The 20,564-nt window shown below is 37.2% G+C and overlaps 3 protein-coding genes across 3 annotated transcripts in view; 2 read left to right on the forward strand and 1 right to left on the reverse strand.

The window, feature by feature from the left end:
• On the forward strand, positions 2,473–11,602 carry LOC109842079. Its single transcript, XM_020410992.1, has 5 exons — positions 2,473–2,709; positions 3,073–3,191; positions 6,280–6,775; positions 9,967–10,098; positions 11,316–11,602. Exons 1-4 carry the CDS (start codon positions 2,473–2,475, stop codon positions 10,096–10,098), a joined length of 984 nt encoding a protein of 327 aa, XP_020266581.1. The 3' UTR covers positions 11,316–11,602.
• Positions 13,401–16,633, forward strand: LOC109842080 (multiprotein-bridging factor 1a-like; the record flags this gene model as incomplete). The annotated part of the gene is made up of 4 exons (XM_020410993.1): positions 13,401–13,521; positions 14,750–14,833; positions 16,124–16,206; positions 16,287–16,633. Coding segments are annotated over 4 exons (408 nt in total), but the record flags the coding sequence as incomplete, so codon positions are not given.
• LOC109839888 (tubby-like F-box protein 7) overlaps positions 17,763–20,564 on the reverse strand; it is a 3,662-nt gene continuing 860 nt past the window's right edge. The window contains exons 3-4 of the mRNA XM_020408339.1: positions 19,043–19,172; positions 17,763–18,477 (exon numbers count right to left, since the gene is read on the reverse strand). Coding sequence (XP_020263928.1) covers positions 17,910–18,477; positions 19,043–19,172 — 698 coding nt within the window. The 3' untranslated portion in view covers positions 17,763–17,909. The remainder of the gene's footprint in view (positions 18,478–19,042; positions 19,173–20,564) is intronic.

Consider the following 20,564-nt stretch of genomic DNA (forward strand, 5'->3'; position numbering starts at 1 on the left):
CGGAAATGGAGACGGCGGGTAAAAGAGGACAGCAACGAAAGCGGTGAGTTTATGCTTCCGTTTGGAGATCCGGAGTTGGGAGAGCGGAGTTAAATGCTGAGCTGGACGCAATATGTCAGAAATCCAGCCCACATCCACTACAAAAAAGAGAATTTTAGAAATGCCCAAAAATATTAGTATTTTATAGTTTTAGAATTTGATATCCCAAAAGTTTTTTTGAAACAAACTTGAGATATGGATTTCTAAAACCTCAAAATACCACTTTTTACATCCCAAAAACTCAAATCTACCCTATATCCCAAAAAAAAAAACAAAACAACACCCCCTAAGCCTAAGAAACCCAATAAAAGACCCAACTTGAACCTGTTTCATAACTCATCCTCTCCAACGACACAATATAATAGTTAACCTATTTTTTAACGAATTTTTTTTATATTTGGTGGTTATAGAAGCCCACGGGAACTCCTCTAATGGGGGTGGGGGGTGGGGGTGGGAAGAAATATTTGAATAGTAAGCATAACAGAGGGACTAATGTCAACAAATTTTTACAATTTGAGAGACTAGTTATTATTAAAAATATGAAAATTTGAGAGACTAATATCAAAATACTAATGACTTAAGGGATTGACTGATGGATTGATATGCAAGTCTAGAGGGGGGTGAATAGGGTTGCTACCATTTTTCGCTAAAAATACAAAATATGCAGCAAAATAGATAAAATAAAAGTAAAAAATAATCAACCAAGTACACACAAGAGTTTATAGTGGTTCGTATAATAATCTTACATCCACTCTTTCATGAAGTGGCTTCCTCACTATACCAAGGGTTCCCCTTAATCACAACTCTATTCAGTAGAGTTACAAAAATTGGACTCTGAAAACTACCTGAAACTATTTGTCTAACCGAATTGTCTATAATAAATATTACCTAGCCCATCCTTCAATTAACACTGGTTTGAGTACACCATAAAAATAAGTTTGAAACAAACCAACAAACCAATTTAAGCACAGAAAATAAGAAAAATCTTACATCTCTTTTCAATTAACAAACAGTCCTTCTATGGATCAATAGAACGTTATTGATAATGAAATCAATGGCAACTCTTCTTGCTTAAGATTCATAGATGTTGAGCACGCCAAGAAAGAGTTTGTTGAGGCTCTGGGGATGAAAAGCTTTAATCCAATATCTTCTCTAATCAAAATCGTAAAGCTCTTATCAAAACCTAGAACTTTCTCCTCTATTTATCTCATTCAATCATATATAGTATTTAATCAATCAGTAAAGGGATATCCTAAATATGGTAGAAGTTGGAGATGAAATAGAACAACGAATGATTGTGATTAAATCATTAAATCTACAATTAGCCGATTTAACCATTGATGGTTGCTCAAGACCATTGATGAGTCCTTGAGCACCATTGATGGGTTCCTATAATCTATCAATGAGCTAAAAACCCGTCTCTATAATTCAGCAATTTGTTCCTATAGACCATCGATAATCTCATATCCATAAATGGGTCCCTGACCACCGTCAATGGTACGATGGTCGAAATCAGTGTTTATGCTGATTTTCATATCGTTTTGCCTTGTACACGTCTTATACATGTATTCATCTGTACGATTGTTGACATATTAGTATTATTAGGGACTTATTTGTAAGATTTGTAGGGGCCTATATAAAGCCCAAGAGATATCATAATGATATAGGGTTTCTATTTCAACTTGGTATCAGAGCATTCTCCAAACCCTAGCCGCCAAGTTGGGAAAGCTTACTAGAAGCTCTTATGTTAGTTCTGGTCATAGAAGTTCTCATGCATTTGACCTGGTACATTCAGATGTTTGGGGGCCTTGTTCCACAAGTTCTATGAATGGATACAAATATTTTGTTACATTTATTGATTGCTTCTCTCGTGTTACTTGGTTATACCTGATGAAGAATAAGAGTGATGTGTTTGGGTGCTTCCAAAATTTTCATAAGACTGTTCAGACTCAATACGGAGCAGTGGTGAAAGTATTGAGGTCAGATAATGGGACAGAGTATACCAACAGAGCCCTTGAAGAATATTTGTCAGCTCAAGGAATACATCACCAGACAACCTGTCCATACACTCCAGCACAGAATGGGGTAGCGGAAAGGAAGAACAGACATCTTTTAGAGGTTGCTAGAAGCATGATGATCTCTATGAATGTCCCAGAGACATTATGGGGACAAGCAGTATTGACCGCAGCAGCGTTGATCAACAGAATGCCCTCGAGAGTGCTGGATTGGAAGTCTCCGTGTGAGATATTGAAAGGAGATAATGGTGGGATCCTTCCACTCAAAGTGTTTGGCTGTGTGTGTTTTGTGAAGGACAACAGGCCGTCTGTCGGGAAGCTTGCCCCTAGAGCTGTGAAGTGTATCTTTGTGGGATATTCTGCTACTCAGAAGGGATATGTTTGCTGGAGCCCGGTGGAAAAAAGGTTGTTTGTGAGCATGGATGTGCACTTTCGAGAACTCGAGCCATATTACACTCAGAAGGTAACTTCATCTGCTGGTAACTCGTCCAATACTAGAAGTATGGGGCGAGAGGAGGAGAATGGTGAGAGACCGGAGAACAATGTGGAGAAATCCATTTCTGTATCGATTCCTTGGGAGGGCGAATTGGTTGAGGAGGAGTTGGTTGAGGAGGAGCCGGAGAATCACGAAGAAAAGGAACAAGAGACAAGAGGTGTTAGGCCCACTGTTCAGGGGGAGCTACTAACCTATAGTAGGAAGGGCAAACAAATTGGAGAAACAGTACCTACAGTGCCACTAGTGCTGCCAAGTCTCTTGCCAAAGCCCACCCCGACTCCTGAAATACCTACACCACCACCAATTTCATCCCAAGGTGATAACATTCCTACTGATAACATTCCTCTCCCTACTCCTCCCACACCAATATCAGTACGGAGGACTACTCGCAGTAATGCGGGACATCCTCCCGATAGATATGGTTGGGATCTTGCCCAGTATGTATCATATTCTAGTATCCACCCTGCATATGGAGCATTCATTGCATCATTGGACTCTGTTACTGTACCTAACAATTGGCAGGTTGCTAAGAAGGACCCAAAATGGAAAGCGGCTATGCACGAGGAGCTAGGAGCTCTAGAGAAGAACCGCACTTGGGAGCTAGTAAAGTTACCAGAAGGAAAGAGAGCAGTTGGATGCAAGTGGGTCTTCACTGTGAAGCAGAATCCAGATGGACAAGTTGAGCGCTACAAGGCTCGCCTGGTGGCAAAAGGGTATAGTCAGACATATGGCATCGATTATGATGAGACTTTTGCACCGGTGGCGAAGATGAGCACTGTTCGGACCTTAATCTCTCTGGCAGTAAATGGTGGATGGAAGCTACACCAACTAGATGTGAAGAATGCATTTCTTCATGGAGATCTAGTGGAGGAGGTATACATGGAGATACCACCAGGATTTGGTACAGATCAGACAGTGGGAAAGGTCTGCAGATTGAAGAAGTCTCTCTATGGTCTGAAGCAATCTCCCCGTGCTTGGTTCGACAGATTCAGAAGGGCTATGATTGGTATGGGATACCAACAGATCAACGCCGACCATACAGTGTTCTTTCGACGGAGTGGAGGCCACATTACTATGCTTGCGGTATATGTGGATGATATGATTATTACAGGGGATGATGAGAAGGAGATTGCCCAACTCAAAGTGAGACTGGGTAAGGAATTTGAGGTGAAAGATCTTGGCTTGCTTAGATACTTTCTTGGAATAGAGATAGCTCGAGGAGCGGAAGGGATCATCCTATCCCAGAGAAAGTATGCACTGGATCTTCTCAAAGAGACAGGAATGTTAGGGTGCAAACCTGCAACTACACCGATCGACCAGAGGTTCAAGCTAGGTGCTGAGGCTGGAGAACCAGTTGATCGTGACAGATATCAGAGGTTGGTGGGAAGGCTGATCTATTTGAGTCACACACGTCCTGATATCTCCTTTGCAGTAAGCGTGGTGAGTCGCTACATGCACGATCCGAGGAAGGGTCATATGGACGCTGTGTACCAGATTCTGAGATATTTAAAGAGTGCCCCCGGAAAGGGGCTGATATTCAGAAAGAATGGACATGTGAACATCGAGGGTTATTGCGACTCTGACTGGGCTAGCTGTGCTGATGACAGGAGGTCCACCTCAGGATATTGCATCTTTATAGGAGGTAACTTAGTCTCGTGGAAGAGCAAGAAGCAGTCAGTGGTGGCGAGATCGACAGCCGAGGCAGAGTATAGAGCTATGGCCTTAGGAGTTGCTGAGTTGCTATGGTTGAAGAGTATGCTGGTGGAGCTGAAGCTGGATCAAGGAGATAAGATGAAGTTATGGTGTGACAACAAGTCAGCTATAAGTATTGCCAACAACCCAGTGCAGCATGATAGAACCAAACACATCGAGATCGATAGGTTCTTCATCAAAGAGAAGTTGGATAGTGGACTACTGGAGCTAAGTCATGTTTCGACTAAGGACCAGGCAGCAGATTGTCTGACTAAAGGACTCAACTCAGTAGATATGATTAGAGGATGTGACAAGATGGGCTTAATAGATATCTTTCGCCCATCTTGAGGAGGAGTGTTGACATATTAGTATTATTAGGGACTTATTTGTAAGATTTGTAGGGGCCTATATAAAGCCCAAGAGATATCATAATGATATAGGGTTTCTATTTCAACTACGATATTATCTCAAACAAATATTAGTACCAAATGAGAGTTTGTTATTACTCAAAAAAGGGCTATTGTACACGGGCGGATCTAGGATTTCAGTTCTGCGGGGCCACGTACGAAAGATAGACAAAAAAAATTTTTAATGCAAATTTATTCACAAGAGATACACCACAACCCAAACAAAACGAGTAGAATAGCCAACATCAATATCTCAAAAATATTTCAAAAGAGGAAGACAAAAATTATATAGAAAATTTCAAATAAGCATCATCTAATTTTTTATAACCAAAACTTCTCTAACTAAAAGGAATTCGACGTTCCTTAAAATTTTCAAACTCTTCAATGATAGCATCAATGCTCAGACTTTTAGTAATTCCTCTTTCAATAAACATCATTAATGTGTTTGAGAGGAAAACATCCTCCATTTTGCTTCGAAGCCTAGTCTAGACATATGAGTTTTGAGATAAAGAATGAATATATTTTAATTTTTAAGGGAGGAGGTCTTACAGAAACCACCCTATCTTTTTTTTACCCAAATTTTTGGGGGGGCCGTGCCCCCTGGACTGTATATAGATCTGCCCCTGATTGTACAGACTGCATCCTAACATTGATATAAAAAGAAGTCATGTATGTATTAATATACTTGTTAACATTTATAATGTATGAATAAATGGAATACATGTTTGCTCTTGTTGCAAAAGTTATTCCGCAGATGATGATCGTTAATGAGTTTTAAATTCTAATATTGCCACTTCTTGAGCTTGTTTCATTCCATGATATTTTATTATCATTCAGATTCACTCTATTTGGCCAAACTTTTTGAAGTTCCCGAGTTCTTTTTTTAAAATAATAAAATTTTAGCGATCTTTTTGAAGTTTTAGGGTTATTATCTTCTATAAATATTTTAAAATTTTGGTGTTTAAACATTGAGAACACATGTTAGTAAATGTGGGTAGTTTCCATCAAAAAAAAAAATAAAAAACTATGGTGATAAGTTACGATTTATGTAAAAGTTAAAGTGATTTTGATGTGTCCGAGTGAATTCATAATAAATTCAACAAATATCAAGTGCTCGATAGCTTCTAATTACCTTTTGAGGGTCACATAGGAAAATTCAGAGCCAAATTTTCATATTTGCTCAACACAGAGCACACAAAGTGCAACTTCTAAAAACTTTATTTATGTGAGTGCTGCTAAAAACACACGTGTGAGAGCATATAAAGCGCCGAGTGGCCGCTGCGTCCGCAATTAAACCCTTTGCGTCGTTGTCAGAGGGTAGCTCGTCCCTCTTCTTCTTCGTTTCTCCCAAAAGTCGCTTCCCGTTCTCCCATGGACCAACTTTGTCTGAACCCGAGCCCGAGCCCTAACCCTAACCATGAACCTGCAGATCCCAATCTCCGCCCGGTGAACTCCACCGCCTTCAAGAGAGAAGCCCGAAAGAAACGGAAAGAGAGAAAGCGCGTCCAAAAACTCGGAGACGAACTGGACAATCTCCTCGCACTCGGAACCCGCACTCGCCCATCAAATCCAGTCTCATTCTCCGACATCGAGTGGCCGTGCGCCGGAATCAACTCCGACCCGATTCCAGAAACCGGGTGGGTCGTGCGCGGCCCGAATCCGCAACCCGGCAACCCGCTCCGCCTCCCTCCGCCGACCAGAAGTTTAAGGCCGCTTCGCCGCGGGTGCAGCAGAAAGTGCTGGAGAAATGCCAGGGCTTCTTCTCCAACAACGATGAGTCTGAGGAGGACGACGAAGGGGAGGATGTGGGCAATTCTAGGGCTTTTGAATTTTTTGTGGGCTTATTTGAGAAAGACGGGGATTTGAGGGGGTTTTATGAGAAAAATTGGGAGATGGGCGAGTTTTGCTGTTTGGTGTGCGCGGCTGTTGGGGAGAAAGTGGGGAAGAGGCATGTGAATTGCGTTGGGCTTGTTCAGCATGCGAATACCGTGACGAAGACGAAGTGGAGAGGGGCTCATCGGGATTTTGGGAGGGTAGTGTGTGGAGTTCTTGGTTGGGATATTGACAAGCTGCCGGGGGTTCTGGAGGGGAAGTCCTCAGTTAGAGATGGTGGCGTGCAAGTAAAGGTTACTTTGCATTTCTTGCTTTTATTATGTTCGTCGTGGTTTGCATATTCAGTGAAATTTCTAAATTTAGTGGTTCGAGACATTGTTTTAACTTTTAAATATCCTTGATATAACGGATATATGGGCCGATATATTCTTTTATAAGGCTCACCGCAAAATGATGTGGTCTCAATATCGTTGACCTATTTTTTGAAACTTTTGGGCAATATATCCCTGACATGGCCGGTATATGAGCCTAGATGTTGATTGATCTGTTGGTCAATATATCCATCTATATGCTTTGTCGCAAAACAATGTAGTGATGCAAAATTTCTTTAGTAGTTTTAGCAAAAATTACAGCCGTATGAAGTTTTTTAGCAAAATTCTAGTAGACTTCTTTTCCCTAAATAAGTTTCTAAAATTAGCTAGTGATCTTAAACATATATTACTTACAATTTTTCATGCTGAGATTTCATTAAGTACATTATATTATATATACATTTTAGTACATTATAGTATATCTACACATCATTCAATATGGCACTGTGATATATATCCCTGATATTTCCTTGATATTTGCTATTCAATATAGTTTTGGTCATCCGATATTTCCCGGATATCCGATATTTAAAACCTTGGTTAGCTTTGGGAATGGTACGTTATTTGATTTGAATCATTTGATAACCATCCAATTTTTTGTACTATGTACTTGTATATGTACAATGTCATGTGTTTCAACTTGATTAGAATAAGAATGTCTTTCATTGATTCGTTATGGAATCATAGTCTTGCCCTTTGATCGTAAACACTCATTGGAATATGGTCTACAATGACAACAGAGCTCTGTTAAATAGTAGATCTTCCTCACAGATGATGCTACTCGATATGCTTAAATTAGTCCAATCAGGAGAGTAAAAGTTAAATATGGAAGGTAAATTACATTCTACTCATTACTCAAGTGTTAGAACTCTTCAATGATGAACATGCCATTGATATCTTTCTCAAAACGGAGGCATGTACTGACATGTATGAATTTAGGAGTTCTAAACTTCAGGCTATTTGTGAAGCAACATTTGAATGTTGTTATTCATTAGAAACTTTTTGATTCAGTAACCATATACAGAAGGTTTGGGATCACTTCATGACCCCAGGATGCATTGGACAAAAGATTTCATTGTTTTCTTAGTGAGGCTACCCTGTTGACTAGACTACTTCAATCTTGATAGATTAATTTTTCAAATTAAAGTAACCCAAACAAGCAAATGTAATGGGAAAGTGTTGACTAGTTGTTGGCCTTTCTCAATTTCTCTCAGGGGTCATCTTTGATAAGAAAACTAATTTTGTGGTCTCTATTGAAACTATAAATGAAGTTTAGCCACAGGCTACTCTTATCGAAAAGCACTATTTCAGTGAAAATAATCCAACTTGTTCAGGCTTTGTTGAGGTTCTTACTGGTCTGTTTATGGGTTTATTCATTAGATTTTTAGCTCTCTTTACATATTAGATTTTAACCATTAGAAATGGGTAATGTTTTATCTGTGGCATAGATGTTGGGAACGTGGGACACTATAGCTACCACGACCCGGGTTCAATCACCCCGAAACATGGTACACTAGCGAATTGCGCTGCACACCTGACAACCCGATTTAGAATTCAAATTAGCTAACAATTTGGAGAGAAAAAAACAACCATTTTCAAAAAAATAAACAACAAAAGTGTACCATAATTGCAACTTGAAATTTCTGTTACCATTATTGATCCTTGAATTGACTCTTGCATAAAATTATACGTTAAGCAACTTAGATTCCTGCATTTAAAAAGTTGAACCTAAAGCACACCACGTTCCCTAGCGTACCATATAAGCCTACCTCCCTCATACCCGATTCCAAATAAGTGGTGTACCACGCTCCGGTTCCCGTTCCGTGAGTAGGAACGAACCGGGTTCCATACAATTATGATCTGTAGTATTGTCCCAACCTAACTTTTTGGCAAGTTCCTGGTCTATTTTGTTCTTAATTTCAATTATAAGAGTGTCAGCTTCAAGATTCCAGGTTAAATTTATCTCCATTTTTCTTAGCGCTAAAATTATGAGCTTTGCGCTAAATCCTTTTCATCATGCTCGTGTATTGTCCAGCTAATAGTTTCCTGTTGTGAAGCTAGTACCTTTTAGTAGCTTAACAAAAGGAATGGAGCCCACCCTACTTGTGTAGCTTTTAATTTAATACTATTCTTATGAAGCATTTCAGTCAAAAGAGCAAATGTTTCGTGTTTGGAGTTTATTTTATTTTGTTTCTTTCTCTTGAACATAATATGACACTTAGGATAAACGATAGTAAGATGTGCCTTGGTCAAAAGATGAAGCAACAACTTTTCATGTCTTGTTAGCTCAGTCCTTTAAACAGCGTTCAGAATCTCCCATCCAACTCATGCTCCTAAGCTTAGGCGCCGGAGAAGTTAGTAGAAAACAGAGTAGCATGACTTTCTTCTAAAGCAGTTGGAGTTGCATCATGAGGCAACTGCTGCGAAATTCAAAGCAACTTATTTCTGGTAAATCTCAGTGCATGTTCAATTGCTGGTAACAGAAAACTCAACTGTAAGGACAGTCTAGAAGGTATCCCTAGGGTAAGGATGTTGGAAGAAGCCATTCTCTGAATTTCTAGTTGAAGTGGCTGCATACTTCTTGCTTTTTAGAACAGGTGTGTCAGCACCATCTTTTAGCCTCTTTAGAACTTAAAATCAACCCGAGTAATCTACTGTCATCAGATTCGGTGATACTCCAAATGAATTCGTGGAGTTCGTTATTCTTCCTTCCAAGTAGTTCCATTGTCCTTCACCTTGATTTTGCAAGTTGCAAGACCTAATTATTGATCTAACATTGGAGGTTTCTTTGATCACTTTCTTGGAAGAGCCATAAGTAACATTTTCTAAGCGATAAGTAATGTTTTCTAAGTGATATCTGTTGTGGGAGTTTTGTGTTTATCTCCTACTGGCACTGGTTGCTTCTGGGTGCCAGGTCACTTTCGTAGCTCAAAAACCATGAAATAATTTATATAGTCATGCTTAATATGTAATTGTCCTTAAATTGGATTAGAAATGTGTATTTATGAATGCTATGTCCCTACATATTCCTTTGAGGACTTACTGTGAACTAGTTGCGTATTTGTACTCGTTCTCAATCTTGTGATGACAGTTTGCATATGTTATTTTAACAGGAAGACATGCAGAAACAGACTGGTACTATTGCAGAAGTAGGGCCACATAGAGGAGTTGGAGTTGGGGATCCTGTTGGGCCTGATAAAGGAGACTTGATGGATTGCATGGGAGCAGATGCAAACACTGATTGAGTACAACTAAAAGTTCTCATTATATTGTTATTTGCAATTGTTCTAGTTGAATTCAAACTGCTATTTTCTAATAAGAAGTTATTAGTAACTTGAAAGCATACAATTTATCTACTAATAAGTTTGTTAGGGTTCAGTGAGTGGTCATGGTAGCATTACTAGTTGCCCTTGGTGAATGGAACGATATATATCATGAACTTGTCATTTCTAATGTTGCTATATAGAGAATATTTGGATGATGGAAGAAGTAACAGGTCGTATTGATAGATGCAGAAGTAGAGTTGCATAAAAAACATCCGGTCACACTCACAAATTACCCTGAGAATGAAATTGTAACTTGACGTGAAATTTATTAAATCGGCTAAATAGGAAACGCGTTATAAACTTTCAATAACTAGAGTCAGGGCAAATTTAAATGTACTAATTTCTCAAAGTAGCTCTCCATGTTCAAATGTATCTCGAATGACCTTTACAGGCATGGAGGGTGAACTTTCCTCTTCTATGTAAACATAAACAGATATGTACACACAACATATGCAGGTTTATGAAACACATGCATATGTATATTAAACCACATGGAATGCTTATATATTCAATTTGGATTAGAACTTCAAGCCAAAATTTAGTTAGCGAATGGCATAATCTAGTGGACTATGGAATAGAGTTGTGATCTTTGAAAGGAGGCCTCATAATACCAATCTGACATCTGTAGCTCAAGATATATCCTCTGTAAGTCTGCTTCCCAGAAGACGCTGAGTATTCCTTTGGGTCATTTTTAACACACAACTTTGCCGTCTACCCTGCCCAAATTATAGAAAGCGTCGTTCTTTGGTTTAAAGTCAACGTAGGGAGTGCGAAATGTATCTTTTGAATATCTAGTGTGCAAAAAACCTGAGTTTTTTTTAAAACTTTACACCATCAGTTAAAAGAGCAGTTCAGCTCCCAAAGATCTTGAAAGGGTTCAAGCTTTAAAGATCCTCCAGTCTTGTCTTAAACTGGATGTGGCCATGTACATTTTAGGCTAAATGTACATGCTATTCCCAAACATTTCTCTCTTTCCTTCTTTTTTTATTTTCCTCCCTCTTTCTGGCATCTCCATAGCTAATTCCTGACATTTAAGACTCAATCTTGTTTCTTCGTTGAGGAAATATGCATGAAGCTTGTAAAGTTTTATTTCTTTAGACACGGATCGATGTTCATTCCCAGAATTTTGCATGCAGGCTCACCGCGGACAGCAGTTGGCTTTACTCTGGGTGCTTTTCTGCTGTCCCTTGTATCTCACTCTCAGTTTGGACGTCCAAAGATACGGGATATACTGCTGTTTTTTGGATACTGCTGCACGAGGAGTTGGCAAAGGCTGCTCATTGAGTGATAATCTACAGTAATTGCTTTGTTATTGTTGGAAGGATAGTTTGTGGACTTTCTTATCGAAGTTCCCTTTGCAGTCTATGTTTTATCACTGCATTCATCAGGTAAATGTTGTGTGAAATTGGTTAGTTCCTGGCAATTCCTTTTGACTAATTTGTTGCAGTTCGTTAGACTGGGAAGTTAAGTGGTGTTGTTGAGAGAGAGGTTAAGGAGTATTAATTTCTCTTAAATATGCCAAACACAAAAAATCTATCTAGACAACAACTAAAGTGAGTTGAACTTTCTCGAGGAGGGGTTTACATATGCGCCTATCTAGGCGCATTAAAAGACACCCCCTCTATTTGTAAAGAAAAGAATCGAAATCCTAATTTTTACCAAGCACTAAAAAATAACGGGGTTAAGGTCAATCTTACTTTTTAGATGGAAAATGCACTGGGGACCATTTTTATGGGACAGTGGGAGGGGACAGGTGAGGTGTCCCCTCCCCATTGCTTAACGCACTGTTCCTGTCCTATAAAAATGGTCCCTGTAGAATTACTCTTTTTAGATTGTAATTTAATCTTTGGGATCATCAAATGAACTAAATATGTTAACCTTTTTCTTTAATCAAATAGGTTAATAGGACATTTTGGGTAATTATCAAAAAGATTTTGATTGTGCTTATCAAAATGATCACGAGTGCTATATTTATACTTTGAATATACTACATATAAAAGAGGATTGTCTTGTCAAAACTTTTGATTTTAATTTTTACCCTTTTAGGTTTGATAATTCTCAAATATGCCATTGGTTGTAATTAATCATTCATTAATATATTATAACCTCTTGTTAATTATGTATTTCCTCATTTTTTTGAAACCTTTGGTCACACTATTATTTTATTATTTAAGTATGTTATTTCATAAAAAAAAATTTAAAATTGACCCTATATATTTTCACTCAATATTTAAAATTGAAGAAAACTTAAAAATAAGAAAAATTCATTAGGCTCGCACGCCTTGTGCCTTTGAGTTTCACCTTTTATGGAAAACTACATGTTACCTTTCATCTTATTAGCCTCTTAAAAGTATGATAGTAGTATGAAAAACAATTTGTATTTATTGTAATCGTAATAACATTAATAGTATAATGATTTTAATAGTGTTTTTAAATTAATTTAATAATGATACAATTTAGTAAATTATTTACAAATAGTACAATAAACTAATTATTAAATTAAAATATAGTTACTAATAGTATTATAAATACATTATGTATAATATTATTACATTTAAATGAGAAGAAGTTATTTAATATATGATAATTATTTTAATAAATTATGAATAAATTATAATAATTATCTAAACTGTAACAATTAATCATATAGTTTCTTTACACATAGTTTTATCATATAATTTATTCATTTAAACAAAATTTTGATTGTTCATAATTTATATTCACTATGCAAGTCATTTCATAATTTTGCAGCCAACAACAAAAAATTAAAAAACATAAAACAAAATAAGTGTGCTCTCGTGCACTATACTAGTGACCATAAAAGCTGTTTGATTATAAGAATTATATGTTTTAGTTAGTATATAATTATGTGTGTTGGTAAGCATATGCCCTCATGAAATTATAATAAGATTTTAATTATAGCGAGATCTTAATTAAATAATTAACCATTTACGTCTCATTTTTAGCAAAAAATGGGCCAGGCCTCGAAGCAAGCTAATTTTCACAATAAACAAACCAAGTAAATCACCGGGCGGTGAAAGGACTCCATAAAAAAGACAACAGAGGGAAAATGCCGCTTATATAAAAGTAGGCCGCTCGAATCCCTAATTTATCAACTCTCTTCCTCAAAAGGATCATTCTCTCTTGCTCTTCATCTCCGTTGAAAATCCGTCGCCGGTGATCGTATCGCCTTCGATAAGAAGTAATCATGGCTGGGGGGGGGTCAGGACTGGAAACCGGTGGTGGTCCGCAAGAAAGCCCCCAACGCCGCCGCCAAGAAGGACGAGAAGGCCGTCAACGCCGCCAGGCGCAGCGGCGCTGAGATCGAGACCATCAGAAAATGTATAGAGATCTTAACCTTCTTCTTCTTTTTTTCATGTTACTCCCTCTATATTTTAGATTCGCGTTTGATGATCATTACGATCGCATGGTTTCGCTCGAATAAATCACACGGATACTGTTTAGTTCGATCTTTGTATGGACAAGAAATCATATGGTTTTCGTGATAATAATTGGGAGTTTTTTTCTTTGTAATAATTGGGAGTTTTGCTAGAAATGCATGTGACATGGGGAAAACAGATACTCAACTGTTTCTCATCAATCTATTTATGTTACTATAGTAGCCTTTCGATCAATTTGCTATCTTGGATGTCGCATATTGTGTTCTGTTTTTTCCAATGGAAATAATCTCTTTTGTTTGCGCCGCTCTCCGATTGTTGCATGTGTTATACTCTTTTGTATTTGTATTTGTTATTCACTTTTTTTTTGTTGGTCCGCTTTTGATTAGTAGTTCAATGGATTTTTTTAATCCATGAACTTTGTTGTTCCTTACACTCTAGAGAGCAATCTTTCTTTTCTGTTTTCTGTTCATCAATTATCCTTGAATGTTTCCGCTATTTGATTGCTATTGGCGTCAATCTTTTAACTTTTACCGCGTCATGCTTTTCATGTCCTTTGAGCACGTCTTCAATTTTATGTTTTTCCGTTGCGTTAGTTCTCAGGATCTTCTTTCCTTGTGTTTTTGTTACGGCTTTCCTTCGTGACCTCTTCCCACTGATCAGTATTCTAGAAGCACTTAGTGCTAAATGTGTAGTGCTGGGAGAGATTCATGGCTCTATTTGTACTCTTGCCAAGCTTAGCTAACCTTCAAATATCCACAGTTATATATATATTATATATATATAATATATATATATATATATATATATATATATATATATAATATATATATCTTAATGGGTAAACAGTTTTCTTCTCCCCATGTGGGACATTTTGTGCATTTTATTGCTGACATCAAATTGTAAGCTGATTTGTAAAAGTAGATTCTTATTTCCAATGTGAATCGTATCATAATATCTGAATGCTTTACTGAGCCACATGAGTCCAAGACATACCAATAGCTATATACTATCTAAACCTCATATGCTCAGTGGTGTTCGGATATTAAGCTTTGTATGTTATAATTTTGTACTATTCAAGGGTGTTGGTACTGTATAAATAAATGAATCACATTCTGTTTTGCTTGTAAATGTGCAAAGGATTCTTATTCTTTTTTGTTTTACATGGGTAGCTGTTGCTGGTACAAACAAAGCTGCTTCTAGCAGCACTTCCTTGAACACGAGAAAGCTTGCTGAGGAAACAGAGAATCTTACCCGTGAGTGTTTTCACCCTGCTAATGTTTTAATTTTATCCACCTTGTTCTTTCGGCTTTCATTCATTTATTTCTCATCAGTGTGTCTACATGTAAGCGTGCAGAGAAACATCCTAAAACCTTCACGTGTGTGTGTATATGCATGCATGTCCGGTTGTTTGCATTCACATCTACTATATCTCCTCTTCTCAAAGACCTTCCATGAACTGAATATATTCAGGGCTTGTGTCTGGTTATTTTTAGTAAACATCTACTTGTGAAAGTAGTCAGCATTTCTTTCATGCAATTTACTCTCACGCTGCCATGTATCTTATGCCCAGTAACAGTATCTTTGCAAATGTTTACTTGTTATTGTTTGCCTCATTTATAATATTAGCACTTGATATTTTTAAGCATCCTTTTGAGCATCAAACAACAAGTGCATACTACTTTAGGGTATAGTTTTGTCTGCTCATGACGTGAAGGTTGTCCAGCTATACGAAGCCATCTCCATGTTCACCAAGAATCTGTCTTTGACCTGTGCATTGTTGGATATTCCATAGCAATTGAGATGGAGAAAACTCAAGAAGAAACTGTGCATAATATAGAGGAACTTTGCATGTTCCCCATTCATTTTCTATCATTGGGTGTGTCCCCCTAAGTACATCTTTTGCTGTCACGGGATATGCTTTATTAACGGTATCAAGGTCAGCGAGAGGACATGATTGAGGCGCTATAAATTCTAGGACTTTGGAGACAAACATATTTACTTCTCTCCATAGTTATCTATGTGGAGATGTACCAGTTTACTTGGTTTCCAAATATTTAGTTGTGGGTTGGTAGATCTCTTGAGAACTTCCGGTGAAAATGCGTGTACTCTTAATTACTTTGAAGGTTGAATGAGTTAAAATTCTCATTCATGTTGAACATAGCAACGGAAGTTATTGAAATACTATGAAATGAATAAGATGTTCTCTTTTTTCTTGAACAACATGACTTTAGTTTTGCAAGGAATTTTTTGTTTTCATTTACTTCTACAACTTCCCATTCAGAATCAGCTCCAGTTTCTTGTTTCATTGCTTTAAACTGCAAAAGTTCGAAACATGCATGATAACTTAACTTTCAAGACCACACCCACTTGGTATTAGTCTGAATCATGCATGAAGTTTCAATAACTCATTGAATATTATTTGCACTGTTAATGTAGATACGAGGTTGCATACTTTCTTGAGCTTTTCATGGGACTGTATTGATGGTAATGAGTAATAATACTTGCTCTCTTTTTGTTTTGTTTAACTGTCTTAATTTTCTTAGATGAGAGAGTCCCAACTGAACTAAAGAAAAACATAATGCAAGCTCGAATGGATAAAAAATTCACCCAGGCAAAACTTGCACAGGTATTTTCTTGTTACTTTCTATGGTTTCCATTAGTGACTCGCTCAAGATTGTAGACTAACATACATCCTTGATGTTGCAGCTCATCAATGAGAAGCCTCAAGTGATTCAAGAGTACGAGTCGGGAAAGGCAATTCCAAATCAGCAGATAATTACCAAACTGGAGAGGGTCTTGGGAGTGAAACTGAGAGGAAAAAAATAATTTGCCTCGTACAAGATTCGTAACCTATGGAACTTTCACATATGCAGCAAATGGTTCTATCTTGAGTTTGGCAGCTGGAACTGGTGATAGTGTATATGAAATGTAGAGCTGGTTCTGTGTCTTTTTACATGAGATGAACTTGTTGCTTGTGTTGCATCGTTTTCTTCTCTGTTGTACTGCTTTCTTGTGTCTAATAAATGAGGTTGGTAGAGGCTTTTGTGTGTTTTCTCTGTTGTTGCCTTATAAATTTTAGATTAGTTGTTGATATTTGCTGGCGAATGTCCCGCTCCTTGAGTTTTGACAAGGTGGGACTTAAATTGTCATGTGGAGTTCATAGTTTGGTTTTGGGTCAGGATGATGAGATGAGTTGGATATTCTTGTTCGTATGCACATTCTCGCTACTAACTTATGGATAAAATGTGAATACGGGTATCACCCCTATGTTTCAAATACTATGGCTGATTGGATGGGAGGATGAAGGGTTAAAACATTTTTGATACCCCTATGTTTCAAATAGAACAATTTTTCACTTTAGCCCTTTTAAAAATTTTTATTATTAAAATCGACCCTTTTTTCTTTTATTTACCAAAACCGACCCGATTTCTTGATTAGCGGTTTAATCACATTCCTAATTAGTCAGGGTTGCTAACCCCGACTATTTAGGAGAGTCTTAAACTCTAATTAGAAGCCTTAAACCCTAAAAATTAATATCCTAAATAGTCGGGGTTGGCAACCCCGACTAATTAGGAATGTGATTAAGCCGCTAATCAAGAAATCGGGTCGGTTTTGGTAAATAAAAGAAAAAAGGGTCGATTTTAATAATTCAAGAAATCGGGTCGGTTTTGGTAAATAAAAGAAAAAAGGGTCGATTTTAATAATAAAAAAATTTAAATAGGGCTAAAGTGAAAAATTGTTCTTTCAAATACTATGGCTGATTGGATGGGAGGATGAAGGGTTAAAACATTTTTCTTGCAATGATTGAGGGTGTGACTGAGTTGTTTGGATGTTCAACCAAATTACAAATATATGTGAGTGATATTAAGCATTATAATCGAAGCGGGATCTTTCTGAGCACATGAAAAAAAATATACATGATTAGTTTTTCCAATTTAATTTAAAAATTTTCAAACCAAATAATCGATCAATATTATAAACTCTTGCTCACAATTCTGTAACCTTTGAACCTGTGAGAATCAAAGAAACCTTTTTTTTCATATTCAACTCTAAACCTTAACATTTTTATGGGGAAAACAACTAGTACGCTGATGGTCAAGAGAGAGCTTAAGCTGCATGTAATTCAACTACATGACGTTTGTCCTTAATGTAACAGGCGAGAAAGAATCTGAAACAAAGATATTTCATTACTACAAAAAAATATATATATTAAAAATGTCATAAAATAAAGGAGAGAAACTAGTCCGAAACATACAGTTTCCCTTCCCCCCTCTACATAAACAAATACAACACATGATACCAGTTACAATAAATAAGGTAGGCATTCCCTTATTCACAGGCAAACTTAGTACCGAAGCTAGTTAAGCAAATGGCAAATGCCTGGAAAGCCGAGAGGGGCTGCCGATAGTCCATGGTGAATGTATCATCGCCAACTTTCCCAAATTGGAGCAACACCGTCTCCTCATCCCCAACACCCCCTTCTTGGCTAGGATCTATAGTCGCTGCCAGTTGGAAATTCTTAACAGAGGCCACTGTTACTCTCCCATGGAAATTTAAGCACCAGCACTGAAGATGCTCGTGCCATCTGGGAGCTTTGTTCTTAAGCACCATAGATGATGATACCACAGTATCACACGTAGATTTTGTTTTCAAGTTTTCCATGGTGTTTTCTTGTTCTGGTGGGCATTCAACAGAACAGCTCATTCTTCTAGGTCCTCTTGTTTTTAGAAGGTTGAATTTGTAAGAGACTTGACCAATTTCAAAAGTACAAGATGGAACCTGAGGGCTTATCTGGTTGCAGGAAAATCGCCGGCCTGCTTTGCAGTTTGGTGCCTTTGCACCTCGGCATGGTGGCTGGCTGTCAAAGATTGTAAACTTTGTACCTAAGAAATCAGCTCTGCAAAACATAGGACAAAATGTTGTTAAGGTTTATAAGCCCAAGCCAACAAGCATTTTTCCTCCCTATTATCTGACTAATATCTGCAGTTGATACAACATAAGAGGGTGATTGAGGAGTTTTATTTTTTGGTCAAAATAGCTTTTTAAATTAGCTTTTTCATATCTACATGTTTGGTAAAATACCAAATAAGTTAGCTTATAAGCCCTGTTTTAAAAGCTGGTACACCCCCATTTTTTCAAAAATTAGCTTATAAGCTCACTTAAATAAGCTAGGTTTTGACCAAAAAAAATTACCACTCTACTCCAATAATTTTATAGCAATTTTGTCATTGAAGTCAAAACCCACTAAAAGCAAGCGTAACTCATAAACTTCAAAAAAGAAAAAAAAGCCCTCCCGGTAGCCCCTATAAGCAGAAGAATGAAAAATGCAAAATTGCATATTTTCAGGAGGTGTATACAAAATTTGAAAAGGAATAAAGGATTAATGCTAAAGGACAAATGTTAAAAGTATCCAGTATTCACATGTGCATAAAGTCTCAGACTAAGAAGTATCATATGCCCACCTTAACTTGCCCACATAAGCATTACTTTTTTGGGAGATATCATCGGCATCCAAAGAGATGATAAAATCGACACGTCCACCGTGTCTTACCCTTCTAGCTGCCAGCAGAAATTTCCCTTTATCCGTAAATGCTGCAAGTAAAACCAAAAGGACAAAAAATTAGAAAAACTTCTATACCATGCAACAAAAGGATAAGGGGATAAAGGACAAAACAGGGATACCACACAGTAGCAAGTATATATTTAACAAGAGGACAATGAAAATTGTTATGAATCATTAGTAATGATGAGCAAAACTACATATCAGAAACTGCAATAAAGGTAAGCAACGTGAAATTTCTGACTAGATACTAACTAGACCACTGAGACATATTCGTCGAATTTGCAACCATTGACTATGTAGAATTCTACAACACTGCCACACAATTTCCTAAGATTAAAAGTTGTAACTAAAAGAAGAGCATGTTATAAATTCAGAATTGAAAAATAGACAGATTGTGAAGAAATCACATTGCTGGAAGCAAATATTGAACGTCAAATTCACCCAACATTTCAAGCTAACACATTGCTAAGAGTTGTCCACCAACAAAACACATATAGCAACTGACATAAGTCCATGTGATCTAAAAGCTTCCACAAATACAACGTCCATATTCAAGGATCAAATACTGCATACCCAGGCAAAACAATTGTTCTTGTCACCTTCCAAGTAAATATTTCTAGCTTGTAAATTATTGAAGTATTTGATAATAAGGTAATTCTCCAAGTAGGACCGTAGGTGATGGGACTCATCCTGTAGTAAGCCTTACAAATCACATGACATGAAAGTTAAAACATAAATCCAATTATACAGCTACAATTCCTTAAATATGAATTTCATGAATGTCTAAATGCAGCACATGTTACATCTGTCGCACATAAATTCTCCAGTAGACTAGTGCTTGACACCGTTATATGTGAATAGCTCAGCACATGTAACATCTGTCGCACATAAATTCTCCAGTAGACTAGTGCTTGACATCGTTGTATGTGAATAGCTAGAAAGTTGCTAGGTTTTCTATGACTCCACCAAGTACTTGTCATGGGACAAACTTCCCCTTGTTTCTTGGGTTGGGGAGGATTGATATTTAATAACATTAAAAACGAAATATCTCTGTGCTATGACAGACTATCAAGCTCACAAAACATTGGGACCTGACAGAAGTTGTCAAGAACTTCTTTCTCAAACATATTCAACAATAGACTTTATTCAAAAGCTGAGATGAAAGACAACTGAAACATATTGGACAAAGTAACTGATCAATGTCAACTCAAATCAAAATGGGTTTGTCGCAATATTCCATGCAAAAATTGACAAATTATATGATGGCCAACCAAGTGTCAACCCTTTAGGCCTTTAAATTAGTGACTAATTCATATCAACGAATCCATGGACAAAGGATGATTTTTGATAGAATTCTGATAGACCCTACAGCGCTGATTAGCAAGTTGGGTAAAATCTACCCTACATGTAATGCATTTAAA

This window comes from Asparagus officinalis, chromosome 5 (genome assembly GCF_001876935.1).
Source record: "Asparagus officinalis chromosome 5, Aspof.V1, whole genome shotgun sequence".
Classification (NCBI taxonomy): Eukaryota; Viridiplantae; Streptophyta; class Magnoliopsida; order Asparagales; family Asparagaceae; genus Asparagus; species Asparagus officinalis.

What these genes read in the sequence shown, in the direction of transcription:
- LOC109842079 (XM_020410992.1), top strand. Translation starts at nt 2,473, where the DNA reads ATGGATGTGCACTTTCGAGAACTCGAGCCATATTACACTCAGAAGGTA. An exon ending in AGGAACAAGAGACAAGAGGT is followed by an intron (nt 2,710 to 3,072) that starts GTTAGGCCCACT and finishes AACAATTGGCAG; the next exon opens with GTTGCTAAGAAGGACCCAAA. An exon ending in AAGAGAGCAGTTGGATGCAA is followed by an intron (nt 3,192 to 6,279) that starts GTGGGTCTTCAC and finishes ACCCGATTCCAG; the next exon opens with AAACCGGGTGGGTCGTGCGC.